At 56.1% G+C, this 14,123-nt stretch overlaps 7 protein-coding genes across 7 annotated transcripts; 3 read left to right on the top strand and 4 right to left on the bottom strand.

Moving 5' to 3' along the window:
• Positions 1-408: 408 nt before the first annotated feature.
• KRP23_7193 (uncharacterized protein) lies at positions 409-1,223 on the bottom strand (the record flags this gene model as incomplete). The annotated part of the gene is made up of 4 exons (XM_067892476.1): positions 409-415; positions 490-821; positions 893-1,075; positions 1,164-1,223. 4 exons carry the CDS (start codon positions 1,221-1,223, stop codon positions 409-411), a joined length of 582 nt encoding a protein of 193 aa, XP_067744353.1.
• Positions 1,224-1,396: 173 nt separating this feature from the next.
• On the bottom strand, positions 1,397-2,100 carry KRP23_7192 (uncharacterized protein; the record flags this gene model as incomplete). The annotated part of the gene is made up of 3 exons (XM_067892475.1): positions 1,397-1,801; positions 1,881-1,933; positions 2,004-2,100. The coding sequence occupies 3 exons, from the start codon at positions 2,098-2,100 to the stop codon at positions 1,397-1,399; spliced, it is 555 nt and encodes a 184-aa protein (XP_067744352.1).
• A 108-nt stretch (positions 2,101-2,208) lies between these two features.
• KRP23_7191 (E3 ubiquitin-protein ligase RFWD3) lies at positions 2,209-4,365 on the top strand (the record flags this gene model as incomplete). The annotated part of the gene is made up of 1 exon (XM_067892474.1): positions 2,209-4,365. One exon carries the CDS (start codon positions 2,209-2,211, stop codon positions 4,363-4,365), a length of 2,157 nt encoding a protein of 718 aa, XP_067744351.1.
• Positions 4,366-5,240: 875 nt separating this feature from the next.
• KRP23_7190 (Importin subunit alpha-B) lies at positions 5,241-7,803 on the top strand (the record flags this gene model as incomplete). Its single annotated transcript, XM_067892473.1, has 3 exons — positions 5,241-5,825; positions 5,912-6,100; positions 6,187-7,803. 3 exons carry the CDS (start codon positions 5,241-5,243, stop codon positions 7,801-7,803), a joined length of 2,391 nt encoding a protein of 796 aa, XP_067744350.1.
• Positions 7,804-8,593: 790 nt separating this feature from the next.
• Positions 8,594-9,138, bottom strand: KRP23_7189 (40S ribosomal protein S27; the record flags this gene model as incomplete). The annotated part of the gene is made up of 2 exons (XM_067892472.1): positions 8,594-8,839; positions 9,136-9,138. The coding sequence occupies 2 exons, from the start codon at positions 9,136-9,138 to the stop codon at positions 8,594-8,596; spliced, it is 249 nt and encodes an 82-aa protein (XP_067744349.1).
• Positions 9,139-9,418: 280 nt separating this feature from the next.
• On the top strand, positions 9,419-11,611 carry KRP23_7188 (Nucleoporin GLE1; the record flags this gene model as incomplete). Its single annotated transcript, XM_067892471.1, has 6 exons — positions 9,419-9,889; positions 9,952-10,101; positions 10,156-10,476; positions 10,535-10,612; positions 10,678-10,772; positions 10,843-11,611. 6 exons carry the CDS (start codon positions 9,419-9,421, stop codon positions 11,609-11,611), a joined length of 1,884 nt encoding a protein of 627 aa, XP_067744348.1.
• A 147-nt stretch (positions 11,612-11,758) lies between these two features.
• KRP23_7187 (Methylmalonate-semialdehyde dehydrogenase [acylating], mitochondrial) lies at positions 11,759-13,674 on the bottom strand (the record flags this gene model as incomplete). Its single annotated transcript, XM_067892470.1, has 6 exons — positions 11,759-12,637; positions 12,716-12,784; positions 12,846-13,268; positions 13,333-13,380; positions 13,464-13,538; positions 13,606-13,674. 6 exons carry the CDS (start codon positions 13,672-13,674, stop codon positions 11,759-11,761), a joined length of 1,563 nt encoding a protein of 520 aa, XP_067744347.1.
• Positions 13,675-14,123: the final 449 nt, after the last annotated feature.

Below are 14,123 nucleotides of genomic sequence, written 5' to 3'. Positions count from 1 at the left end.
TCATCTCCCACGGCGCTCTGTTGAGCGCGAGTCCGTGACACTGCTGGCTCAGAGTGCTTGAATTCTTCATCACAACCACCAAGAAATTCTCGCATCGCCTGGCTTGCAACTTTCATCGCGTCCGGGCCTGTCAAGACTGGCTGACGGTTGCCGCGTGTCGGCTCAGATCGAGACCAGCTCTCTGTGTCCATGTTGAGCGTCCGAAATACTGACGATCCACCAAATGTTCGCTCAGCGGCGGATAAAGCTTGGCGCTTGTGGTGCGAACTGGGGTTGTCTCTGCTACTACCTCCGCTTTGGTGAATGTAGCTGTCGCTAAGATCGTCCCACACACTTGTTCGCCTTGCTGGAGACCGAAGCCTTTTCCCACTTGTCCTGTTCATTCTGTAGCGATCGCCCTGTTCCGTGCTAACCCCTGCAGCATAATGTTGAGCTTGAGGATTGGGAATAGCTGCATCACTCGCTATTAGTCGGCGACCATGTTGGTACCTTGGACTCGATGACGAGTGGAAGGGCGACGGAGAGACTTCCACAGGCGGTGGACGGGTAGGACTCCGCGATGGCATCATATTAGTCGTAGTAGTAGCAGTAGTGACCCGATCCAAAATATCCTCTTTCGCCGGACTCACAGTGATGGATCGACCCACCACTTGAGGCTGCTCCTCCTCCGATCGATCGTCACTATCCACTTCAATGGCCGTGTCTTCCTCTGTTCCGTCTTCAACGGGCACTGATCTCTCTACTATTTCTTCCATAGAGATATCGTAGGGAGACCTCTCCAGACCAGCATCTTCCGTCATCTCCAGCGTCCTCGCCACCTTCTACAACCAAAACCCACTCAAAGAGCTTCAACATCGCATCCTAGCACGCCTCGTATCAAATGGCATCTCACCTGCGGGCTCTGCGTCTGCCAGGTTGACTGTTGCTTCTGTTTGGGCTCTTCGTCCCACGCGAAAAAGGCTGGCGTCGTCTCATAGCGTTTACTAGCCTTACCCGCAGGAGTGCGAGGCTTCTCCCAGTCAGGTAGACCCTCGCGAGACTCCATCTGCCGTCGGTGCTGTCCGCAGAGAAGATCCTACGACGGAAAATGGAATTCGAAGACAATTAGCCTTTGACAAGCGATTGCACGCGCTGTATAGGGATTCAGAGCGTGGGAAACGCACCAGTCGATTTAGCGCCTTCGACACTTTGAACACGCGCTGGTGGATCAGGCGGTCCGCCATCGTGGGCAGCTCTAGACACGCGACTATCTGCTGACAGCTCGAGCTCTTCCCTCTTCGATGATTGTCAGAATGCATTGCTGTTTCAAACTTTCAAAATGAGCAACTTTAATGAGCAACTTAAGCTATATCTCGCATTAAGTACGACCCAAACATAGCTACACCAGATTGGGCACCTAGACAGTGACGCTGCCCACGAGACGTTGAAGCTTCTCGAGCTGCTGGGCGCGCGCGACTTCGGCCTTGGTATTGTCTCCGATGAGTCTCAGGACGCCGAAGCTGGCCAGGAAGTAGAGGATGCAGAGGGGCGAGGCCTCCACGGCCGAGAAATTCAGATGTAGCAGCGTCGAGCAGCACAGCCAAATGAGCACATAGCTGCCGGAGAAGAAGAGACTCTGGACCAGACTATGGCTGCGGCCTGCGCGCACGTACTCGCGCGTGCTCATGATGCTAGCAAAGGCCACGAGCTTGAGTCCGAGGCAAAGTGGCAGGCGGGACGTGTACGAGCTGCCCGTCAGCAGTTGAAGCAGGAGAATTGCCTCGTAGCCGGCCAGCACGAGTCCAGCGTAGCCTATCGTACTCTGCGTAATGGAATATGTAACAGTAGACGTACCAAATCAGTGCGTTGCAACAGCAATCGGAGGAGAGCAGCGTGCGTACTTTCCACATGAGGTTGAAGGCGTCCACATCGTCGATGGATGCTCGGAGGTGCTCTGTCGACCAGCAAAAAAGTGCAGTCCAGGTGAGTCTCCTTTCATTTCGAAAATGCAGCACTATGCTGACCTTCCAGCGACTGCGTGCGGATGCGCGTGGCCTCCGGGTCGTACGCCTCCTCGCGAGTGACGCCTGCAAGACGGCGCTGTCTGCTGCGTAGTCCCATACTCAAGTCGGTAGTCTGCTTCAGAAGTAGCTGGGTGTCACTAATTTAGAGTCGTCCATTCACTCGACCTAGTGCCACTGTCGCGATAAACCAGACACGGAAAGCCCAATGCCGCAGTGGGCAGACATCCTGTTCGGCGCCGCCAGCTCTGACGACAGCAGCAGCAGTAGTAGCAGCGAGAGCGAACTCGACGTGGAGGTCTCGGACTCCGTCGTGGACGTCGCGTCTCCCTCTCCCAGTCCCCATGTCGCCTCAGCTGCAGTGGCAGACGACGACGACGACGACGACGACATTCAGATCCTGACGGAGGCAGAGGCAGCGGCCGAAGTGGCAGCGGCGGCTCAACGGGAGGCGGAAGACCCCAACGCCTCGCGCAAGAGGAAGCGCCCGCGCGTGGAGACGCGACCGGAGCCGACGGAGTGCACGATCTGCTGCGAGGACTGCACCATCGTCGGTCGCCACCGTCTCGTGGCTCTCAAATGCGGCCACTTGTTCGGCAGAAAGTGCATTGAGCGCTGGGTCAGCGAGAGACACACGTGCCCTAACTGCAGCGCCCGCGTAAAGCGCACTGATATTTGCCTTTTGTTCTCGGATCACGTCGCGGTAGTGGACAATGCCGGACTGGAAGACATGACGAAGAAGTTTGAGGAGCAAAGGCAGAAATGTACCAAGTTGGAAAAGGACATAGCGAGTGTCAAGCAGCAGCTCGAGACCAAGACGACGGAGGCTGCTCGGATGCAAGGGGAACTCGCGAAGTTCAAGAAATTTTACGCAGATGTGCGCTACAAGCTGGAGCACAGGGCCCACGCCAGTGCTTCTGGTTCAGGGGCGGCTTCAAGCAGCCAAATTGTCTCTACTGTAGTTGCTGCGGCTAATTCTCCAGCGAGCCAAATTGCAGTCCCGGTTACACTGCCACTGCCAAATTCTCAAGTGGGAAATCCCCCGCTAATTTGTTTGCGGCCACGTGCTACCGATGTAGCAGTAGCTATGGGTAGCCAAACTACAGTGGCGACAGGTGTGAGTCCAATCGCAGCGAGCAATGCTACCGGTAACGCCAGTCAAGCTGGTGTACCTGTACAGCAGATGTCCCCATCAAGAAGTTCATTGATACGATTTTTGACGCCCCGTGCCGCACAAGCCCCTTTTGTCACTACCTCACCACCATCCCCAGAACTCAATAACGACGCATTTATCGCGTCCATACGCAAGTACAAGCCGGTGTTCGACGCGCCCTTGTTAAGTGCTCGTGTATTCAGCATTGCCCAGTCGTGCGCGTTCGTGTGCATCGGAGAAAAGCTGAGTGAAGGTTCTCACGGCATAATGATGCTTACGTCTCAAGATCCCACTCGTGGATTACGAATACCCGCTCACAGTTCCGACGTACGAGATATTGCTATCCATCGCACACAAAATCTTATACTCACCGTGGCATTTGACGGCAAGCTGGCTGTGACCAGCCTTCGGGACAAAAAGGTGGTTGTGCAAGTGATATTCCCATCAGGCCGGCGTCAAGGATGGTCGTGTGGATTTAGTGAAGCAGACCCTTATGCGATGTACAGCGGGTTTCAAGACGGATCCGTGGCGAAGTATGACATGCGTAAACCGGCAGCTGGAGAGCAGGGCATTGTCAAGAACTTTTCCCTTCCTGAACGGCAACCGGTGCACTCGATTAAATTGTTCCGAGGCCACCAAGAGGCTCATTCGGAAGGGCTTGCTGCGGCTACATTCCGCGGACTCTCGGTTTGGAAAGACGTTGCCGATGTTGCGAGTGACACCAATCGACCGGTTGGCAATGGATCAATTGGAGCAACACCGTTTTCACACGCGCCAAGCGACCAGGCATGCTTTTCGCTGGCGTCAAATCAACTCCGCTCTAGCCAAATGGTGGTTTCGTCGCGTGCTACACCGACGAAGCACAGTGTGTTCGACTTGCAGACAATCGGAAGAGGGCAGCTTGCGCCTGCGACGGAGTTTGCTGGTCACAAGGCGCCATCGGTGCTGTCTCGGTCGGCTGTGTGGTCGGAGGCGGACGGCACCCCTGTGATGGCCTCGTGGTCGCACGATGCTGAGCGTGTGACGCTGTGGAATGTCGCCAATCACCGTGAGGCGCCCGGGCCAGAGCCTACCGCATTGTGTGTGGCCAGCACCTCCATGCCAGTTGTAGATATCCAGCACGCCGTGGCCAGCGACAATTGGAGCTCCGGCACTGCGCTCTTTGGAACGATGACGTCTCGACAGTTGTGCGTATATCGCGTGGGCCCGTGAGCGCACTTAGTCTTCGTGCTAATTGCAACGATATGTTATCATTTGGAGCTTGTCATTCTGCTGTTGCAGATGGCTACATCTTGTTTTTGCTAATCGCATCGCTTCAAGATGCGCCTGTGCCAATTTGTTGGTACGCGCCCGACGCCATTCGTTTCCGAAGGCGGAGTGAACATGGGTACACTTTTCGGGAGCGGGAGTGCAGCACCACAATGCTACAACGCCGTTCAAGTCCCCCGCCTGCAGTTTCTACGAGCATCAATAGGAGTGATGAAAGGTGGCGGGGTGCAGGCAGCAGCAAGGCAATTGTTAAACTGCAGTCGCACGAATATCTTCAACGGAGTATTGGTAGGTAAATCGCACCTTTATCGGCCTAATAGAGCAATACAGAGTCAAACTCAAATGCCCCCATGGACGGAGCTCGCTTCTTAGTCCTCGTACTTCACTCATTCGCATGCCGCCAAGCACGCGCTCGAGACCTCAATCCATTTCCTTCAAGCGCAGTGCTAATTTGCACTTAATTAGTTTAAATAGTAATCAATTAAACTAATTACTACAAATTAGGCGCCCCACGAGTAAGCGACCAAAAGAGAAGAAGACGCCGAGGAGCTCAAAGCGGCTTCTGGGGTCTTAGAAGAGGTGCGTTGCGCAGCCGTTCCCGGTTGCTGTGCGCGGAATCCGGCTCCGCCGATCCGCCCACGAGCTGCACTTTCGTCTGCTCTGTCCTGCTGTTCCGCTTTCTGCCGGATCCGCGCCGCTCTCAGCCCACCTTCTAAGCCATAATTGCGCGTGTTTTTCCATCGTGTTTAGCAGCCTCACGCGCGTATCCGAGCGCCTACCCCCCGTCAGTTGCTCCCTCCGCCAAGCGCCCGGAGCGGATGAGTGGCTCGTTCAAGGCGAGTAGCAACCAGAAAACGTTCCTGTCCCCCACGGACGTAGCCGAGCTCACGGCCGCAGCAGTGGCGGCGCTGCCCAGCTCCTTGTCGCAGGCCAATCTGTCGCTCAAGAATTCGTCGTCTAGCGCCCACCGTGCCGAGAACGGGGACATTGTGCACCACCACCAGGCCACCCACCGCGGGGGCAACGCCACGCTCGTGACATCCACGACCACAACGATCCACCACATGGGCAAGCCTGGAATCGCGGCTCCCGCGGGAGTGACGGCCGGCTCAGTGTTGACGCCACAGCCGCAGTTCTCGCTGCACTCGCACGGCCACCACCACCACCACCACCTCGCACACGGAGCGAGTCTGCTGGCCAATGGGAGTCTCAGCGGACTCGCGAACGGAAGTGGACTTGATGGAGCCATGGGATCTACTGGATTGGCCGCCTCGCCCACGTTTCAGGGAGATCTGAACCAGATCGATGCTGGACTGAACTCGGAAGACGCAGATGTGCAACTTGAAGCGGCCAAGAAGCTGCGTGTGCTGCTCTCGTCCGAGCGGGATTTGCTTATTCGGCAGGTAGGTTGCGCTACGTAGCGCTGATGCTGAGGAGCAGCCATACTGACAAATTTGATGCTGCTTTGGCACTTGTTGTCGCCCTTAAGATGCTGGAGAAGAACTGGACCCCACGACTTATCAAGTGGTTGAGGCTGCGAGACCGACCGACGCTGCAAGTGGAAGCGCTGTGGGCACTCACGAACATTGCGGCGGGAGCGACGGACAACACTTCCGTGCTGCTGCAGAATGGCGTGATCCCGACACTCGTTTCGTTGTTGGACTCATCGAATGAAGAGGTAGGCTGGGAGTAGGAGGAGAGTCTCCTATCGGCACGTTGTGAGCTGGTTGCTGAGTTTTCGTGTACATGGGGTGGCTCGAGTAGGTCCTGGAGCAGTCCGTGTGGGTTCTTGGTAACTTGGCCGGCGAAGGTGCTGCAACAAGGGACTTGGTGCTGAGTGCCGGTGCACTGACGCCTCTGGTGAACAATCTAAAGAAGACCTCGTGGGACCGTCTGTCGCTGCTTCGCATTTTGACGTGGACAATTAGCAACCTGTGTGATGGTCAGCCGCGGCCAGTGTTCGACATCGGGCTCATCTTGCCGTACCTCGCTAAGATGCTGACAAGCACAGACACAGAGATCCTAAGCCACGTGTGTTGGGCTTTCTCTCACTTGTGCGATGGACCCAGTACTCATATTCAAGCTGTGGTGGATTCTGATGTTTGCTTCCGGCTTGTTGAGTTGCTGAGTCACTCATCCTGGCGTGTGACGAAGCCAGCGCTGCGGGCGATTGGGAACATTGTGTGCGCTGAAGATGACCACGACTACACGCAGCACATCATTGAGTGTGGAGCAGTGCCTTCGTTGCGGCGACTAATCGCTCATTCGAATCGCGAGATCCAGAAAGAGGCTTGCTGGACACTGTCAAACATTGCGGCTGGCACGGTTGATCAAATTCAGTGCGTACTTGACTCGGGCTGTATTCCGTCATTGATGGGGCTGGCTGCGTCAGACACCACAGATGCCGAGGTGAAGAGCGAAGCGTGCTGGGTAGTTCTCAACGCTACATCATGCGGTTCTGATAGTCAAATTGAGTACCTCGTCAATCAGGGCTGTATTCAGATTCTAGGCAATCTTCTGGAGGAAACGAGCATGGTAATGATGGCGCTAGAAGGCTTGGAACGCATTCTTCAGGTCGGTGAGTTGGAGGCAAAGCGCACGGACTCCCCCAATCCGTATGCAAGTCTGATGGCTTCCGCAAACATAGAGACGTTGGTATCACACAAGTCGGCTACGGTAGCGAAGCGTGCATCGCGGATCTGGCAACAACACTTTGTCACGTGCGCTATCTGCCTGGGTCCGTTTTCAAAACACTCGAACGACACATTCTTCTGCGCTGAGTGCAAGTGCAACGTGTGCAAGAATTGCGACTGCACGGTCTTCCATCTCAAGTACCAGGAGAGCCTCTGGAAGGAGGAGACGGAGAAGGAGACGAACGAAAAGCAAGCACGTCAGGCCTCGAAGCGTAGCAAACGTCAGAAGAAGCGTCAGCGTACTAAGGAGCGTAAAGCAGCACTGCTCCGCGGTCAGAAGGCGCCACCAAGCAATGGGAAGGGATCGAAGCAAAACCAACAGCAAAAGGGCCAACAGCAAGACAACTCGTCTTCTGACGAGGCTTCGTCGACCAAGTCCGAAGGGGATGGGAGAGGAAATCGACGTCGACGGCATGATGCAGATGACTCCGCCTCGGAGAACGGCTCAACCATGTCGAACGAAGATGAAGAAGACGGTGGTGCGACTACCCCTGGCGACGAAGAAGAGGCTGTTATTGAGGAAGAGGTCAACGTCGACGCACTGGACGAGATGGTGGATGCTAACGACAAGCTCGTGTCGTACCTGCTAGAGACCGGATCGATCATGGCGCTTGCCGAACGCTTGGACCTGGAGGACGACAGCATGTGGATTGTGGCGGAGAAGGATAGAACTGCTATCCACGCGTAAGTGTTCACTGTCGACTCGACGCTTGCCAGCGGACTTGGGTAACCGGACGAACTGCCCCATCATCGCGCGGACCAGCATGACGGCTCTATGAAGAAAGTGAAATGAACATAAGGGGCCGGCAACTCTGGAAGCTCTCCGACTGGCAGGTATATAGCGAGCGTTGGTCGCTCAAGTGCAACCCAGGGCGTTTTGTATATGCAATGCAAAAAGGTATGGCAAACACAGCAAGCTGGATGACGCCCTCCCAGCACTAGGGTGCAGTGATAACAAACAAAAACAAAAGAAAACAAAAACTTGTGCACACCCAGGTGAGGTGGTCCGACGACGGCAAGTACCGGTACGGGAAGAACAGGACTGAGAGAGCCGCTACGTCCCATCGCAACGCCCACATATTCAATCAACTCCCTGGCAATAGCAATATGGATGTAAATCACCACGAGTAGGACGAACCAATTCTAGAGCGAGAGTGCACCACAATATCGACGATCGAATGAAAGCCCGCAAAATAATCAACTCTTACGTCCCTCGATTCACGTTAGCAGCTACCCCAAACGAGACGCAGCATGCCAACCCAATCCAACCGACCTGCTGAGGCCGGATGGCTTCCTCTCCTCACAGACACATCGAGTCCCCGAGCAAGACAAAGCGAGCGAGCGTGCGAACTGAAAAAAAATCCGAGCGGGCGTGGCCAACTTGCTTTCTTGCTTGGTTCTTTCTCCGTCCCTGCGTCGTCGAGTATCTAGTTGCTGCTGCCCATACAGCCAGCTCCTGAGTGTGTCCACGAATAAACTTACTCCGTCTTCTTGCGGTACTGGCAGCCGTCCGTGAGGCGAGCCTTGCCGCCCGTAGGCTGGCACAGCATCACCGAGCACGAGCCGCACAGCACGACCGTCTGGGCGTGGCTGAACACCGTCGTGATGTTGAAGCAGCCCGGGCACTTGACGTCCATGAAGTACGAGTTGGGGGCCTGTACGAGGCGGCGAAGCTTGTGCTTGGAGGCCTCATCGGCGGCGGACGGGTGCAGAAGGTCACGAGACTGATGGCAACAACAACAATCCTTTTGTTAGTCGCGCTGGGCTCATTATTGCTGGTATTTAACTACAGGCAATTGCGTATTGTAGTTGTAGCTGGAGAGAGCTGCTTATTGAGGGAGGAAGAGACCTGATTGTAGCCTGCGTAGCCACTGGATTGACCTGTTTTGCTGCTGCTTTGACGGGTTATTACACCGTTTTGACTGTTCTCATCTCCTCAATTGGAAGCCGCTCTCTCTCCGCTTTAACTGCTGCATTCGCTCCGCTGCCCTGTACGCTCTGATTGACGCAGAAAGCTTACCATGATTGCGCTGTTCTGGGTCACGAAGAAAGGAAGAAGGCGAGTGGTTTGGCCTTGGCTCACTGCGGCTTGGAAGGCGCGATATGAATGGTGGAGAGGTCTGCGGTTCCGACTTTACGGTTACGGTTCGCGTCTACGGTCCAAACGGCGTGGTCCACGTTATAATCTAGATTGAGTACACTCAAAGTGACACAATTTGCTCTCCTTACAAACATCGAGTGATGATGCACAATTCGCGAAATAGTCCACCCCAAAACCCGATCGCCGATTATAGCTAATATTGATGCGGTTCGGCGTCGCGCGCGAGGAAGAGCCCGCGCCGGCCGCGGCCGCCGGCGCGTACTGGTCCGTACAACAGGTAGAGAAGCTTCGCGCAGCTGCCGCGTCAAGCCGCCGGCGGTTTCGCGCGCCAAGCTCCGACAGCTCTACGGCGTCCAGTGACGACGAAGAGGACGCAGACGAGGACGCGGCGGTGCATGCAGCGTCGGCGGCGCTGGGGACGCTGCATCTAACGGCCAAGACACGGCAGGAGCTGGTGAATCAGGTGGAGCGCGCTTGTGAACGCAAGGCGGTGCAGGCGGTCACAGGGAGCGGCGCGTACCAGGCGCTATGTCAGACGCTGCAGCGCGCTCGGCAGGACGCGGAGGCGCAGCTGCAGCGTCTGGACGGAGGGGCCACTAATCCTGTGGAGGAGATGGACGTGATGAGGAAGTACCAGCAGCTGGAGAGAGACGCCACGGCCAAGTTGGAGCAGGTGAAGAGCGTGACGGGTGCGAGAGAGTGGAGATAGACACTGACGAGCTGGTGGCTGTGCAGATCTGGTCGAAGGAGCGGTTGGCTATTGACAAGGCGGAGAAGGAGCTACGTGCGTTTCAGCAGGCACGCGAGAGCGAGCAGCGACAAGAGGAAGAGGAGAGGGAGCGTCAAGAGGCTGCTGTGAGACGCGAGGAAGAGGCCCGCGAGAAGGTGCGAGTTTAAATGGATGCATGTTTGGATGGTGCACAGACTGACGTGGAGTAGGAGCTGCAGGAGGCGAAGGAGAAGGAAGAGGCTCTGAAAGCTCGGAAGAAGGCGGAGGAAGAAGTGGAGGAAGCGCAATCCAAGGCAAAGGTGCAGGCGGCCGAACGCGCAGCGGCGAAGAAACAGCAAGAAGTTGAGCGTGAAAAGGAAGAGGCAGCCAAGAAGGCTGCGGCGAAAGAGGCGACAGCTCAAGCTAAAGCGTATGTTGAAGAAGGCCGAGCGCGCATTAAGCGGCTGAAAGAGCTTCACTGCCACACCACTGAGATCCTGAATAGTCCGGACCCATCCGTGAAGAAGATTCGTATGCAGATCAGGCGCGAGGTAGGTTGCGTTGGCTCTTAACATGTTGCTGTATTGAGTAACTAACCTTTACTTGCAGGCTGGCGCGTGCAATCAAATAGCGGCTGCACCCTCAGCTATCAAGAACGTTGTGAGCAAAATTCAGCAGCTCCTTCAGGTATGCAGATTCAGGACTGGTGTATTGAGGGTACTTGTACTAAAAGGTTTCCCGGGTTATTGCAGATGGCCAAGTCCTCAGGCGAGGCGTACTTTAAATTCGCGCTCGACATGGTGGCCTCGAACTTGTCAAAACAAGTGGAAAGTCGGGCTGACTACAAGTGAGTTAGTGTTTTGTGGCTATTGTTTGTACGCTTTAAGCTGACGTACGAGCTATTGTTCTACCGACAGATCGTGTTACCCTATCGCACACGTGATCAAGATGAGCTGTGTGCAAACCCCAGAACTGACCGATGTCATGTTGGGCTACTTCCACAAGACTTGTGTCTTTACAATTCCAGACAATCCGGAAAAACATGCATCGCAGACGATTGCCGAGTATAAAGTGTCTATGGGTTTTCAGAAGGCTGTTGGTGAAAGCTCGGATCCAGATGGCCTAGAGCACGTCACGGAGTACACGAGACGCATGACCATGATTTCTGCCGTGCTAGCCGCAGTGTGCCAGACTACCCCTTGGGATGGCAGCCCGTCTCCCTCTGGACTAGATATTGGAGACTGCTGGTCGTGGCTGGCTCGGCTGGTGAACGAGCCGCCCCACCTCATGACTGGCGCTCTCACCCTGACCATCCTAGAAGTGGCAGGTTTCGAGCTGCTGCGAATCTACAAGAAGCAATTTCACAAGTTGCTGGTGCTCATTGCCCGCGACGTGTGCCCACGACTGAGCAAGAATGCCAAGACTGGTGCTGCCAACGCTGCGGGTCAACTTGAGATGCTTGTCAACCAGTACCATGCCAACCACTGCACACTGAATGAGCCGGACGGACGGAAGCTAGAGGAGACGAAGATCTCGGAAGCGGACGAAGAGAGAACGGATCGCAATGACTATGGAGGCGGCGGCGGTGGCCACTATGGCGGTCGTGGGGGAGGAGGTGGTGGTGGTCGCGGGGGTGGTCGCGGCGGAGGTCGCGGTGGTGGCCGTGGGAGCGGGCGGAGGCGCTGATTGCCGTTCTTGATCCGACCGTCATCGCACATGGGTAGACACGCACGTGTTTAATAAGTACAGGTTGTTCACAGAAGAGTTTTTCAATCCATACTGCATCTGCGCTATGATCATTTGTTGTGTCTTCACCGAACACAGTTGGCTCTCTTACTTCTGGCCGAGCGTCGGCATCACAGCGCTGTAGCGCGTCTTCTCGTTGTAGTCCCACAGCGACGTCACAGTCTTGATCTGCGTGTAGAAGTTGATCCCGGCCTTGCCATAGAAGTTCAGGTCGCCACGGATCGATGCACGCGAGCCGGTGAAGGAAAACATGGGGAGCGGGACGGGGATCGGCACGTTGATACCGACCTGACCCACATCAATCTCGTGCTGGAACTTGCGAGCGGCGGCACCCGAGGACGTGAAGATCGAGGTACCGTTGCCGTACGGGTTACGGTTGATGAGCTCGATCGCTTCTTCCAGCGTGTCCACAGACGTGCAGACCAGCACGGGAGCAAAAATCTCTTCCACGTATGCCGGGTTGTCAACGCCGACGTTGTTCAGCACCGTCGGACCCACAAAATTACCATTGGGGTACTTGGGGACCTTGACATTACGTCCGTCCAGAAGAAGCTCGGCGCCATTGTCAACGCCTTCTTGAATGAGACGTTCCGCACGCTCCTTGGCAGCCACTGTGATTAGCGGGCCTACATCCGTGCCGGGCTCCAGTCCGCCGTTCACCTTCATCTCCTTGGCCTTCTGCACAATGTCATTCACCCACTCCTTGCTCTTGCCGACAAACACCACAACCGAAAGGGCCATGCAACGCTGGCCTGCAGCTCCGAAAGCCGCGCCAGCAAGAGCACCAATCGCCTGCTCCTTGTCACAGTCGGGCATGATGACGGCGTGGTTCTTGGCACCGAGGTTTGCCTGCACACGCTTGCCGTTAGCACTGCCGCGCGAGTGGATATACTCTCCCGCCTGGTTACCACCGACGAATGAGATGGCCTTGATTTCGGGTGCATCGCAAATGAAGTTGACAGTGTCCTGTAAGTGAGTGGCAAACGACCAACAATGATTAGCGGCTGTTGAAATACCACTTCAACGAAACGTTGCATATCTTACGTGAGCGCCGTGGATAATGTTGAGCACACCGTCCGGCAGACCAGCTTCTTGGGCCAGGCGTGCCAGAATCTAATAAAGCACAACGAGGGTGAGATCCCTGACCAACTCCGATAGACATCAGCCAGCTTACCATCGTGGCACCGGGGTCCTTCTCCGACGGCTTGAGCACGTAGGTGTTGCCCGTCACCGTGCCAGTGGGGAACATCCAGAGCGGAATCATGGCCGGGAAATTGAAGGGGCAGATGCCGGCGCACACGCCGAGCGGCTGCTTGTACGAGTACGTGTCGAGCGACGTGGCCAAGTTCTCGGCCGTCTCGCCCATCATGAGCGTGGCAGCTCCGCAGGTGTGCTCCACGACTTCCAGTCCGCGGAAGACGTCGCCGCGCGCATCGGCTAGGGTCTTGCCCTGCTCGTTGGTGATGGAGAGCGCGAGCTCCTCCGTGTGCTCACGGATCAAGTGCTGCAGCTTGAGCATGACGCGCTGGCGGTGCTGCACGCCCACCTCCTTCCACGTTTTGTAGGCACGGGCAGCCGCCTCCGTCGCTTGGCGCATCTAGACGCGAGCAGCATAAACGCTGAGACACCAAGTCGATCCACTGCAGTGACGAGCCACGTACCTCGTCCTGCGTGGCCTCCGGCACTTGGCAGATCACCTCGTTCGTCGCCTGCATCGCCAGCAACGCGCGCGTCAGTCAATAAGGTTTGCAGCAGATCACGGGCCCATCCCCAGCGGCGTACAGTACCGTACCGGGTTGCGCAGGTCGATCCACTTGTCGGTCTTGGACTGCACGAACTTGCCGTCGATGAAGAGCGGCACCCGCGTCTGCAAAAGATCGTGGGGGTGAGAGGGAGCGACAGAGGCAGGAAGGAGACGCAAGGGCGGAGCGCACCACGGAGGACGACGAGAAGGCGCGCGCGGGGCGGCAGGAGACGACAGAGCGGGACACGCGTTGTAGCATGATAAGAAGAGGAGCTTCGGGGACGCGGCGCAAAAGTGAGAATGGCAGTGGCAGTCGTTGGTGACGTCGATACTCGAAACTTCAACCTGACCCATTCTGAAAGAAATGGGTACCTGAAATGGGCAAATTCAGTCTGCAATTGCCGGTAGCGCCGTTTGGAGCAGGGCCAAGCTGCAAGGAAGAAGTGAGTGCGATGCGGGTAGGCCGTGCTCCACGCAGTTGGGGATAGTTTGCACGATCACCAGTCGGCCAAAGCTCTGGTCTAGCAAATAGAGCAGGTGCATGTTGACGCTTAGTGCGGTTGACGGGCTCAGATAGAGCTTGCAATGCTATTGTTGCCAGCAACATCAAGCTATTAACGTGCCGTTCTGGAGGGATGTCGATTCGACACTGCCCCGTTCAGCTCGATTGGGCACAGGAACGTGGCGCTCTTCCTCCCATCAAGGTTG

Source organism: Phytophthora ramorum (assembly GCF_020800215.1).
Source record: "Phytophthora ramorum isolate Pr-102 chromosome Unknown Phyram_PR-102_s0006, whole genome shotgun sequence".
NCBI classification, from domain to species: domain Eukaryota; phylum Oomycota; class Peronosporomycetes; order Peronosporales; family Peronosporaceae; genus Phytophthora; species Phytophthora ramorum.
This window is presented reverse-complemented; position numbering and strand designations above follow the sequence as displayed.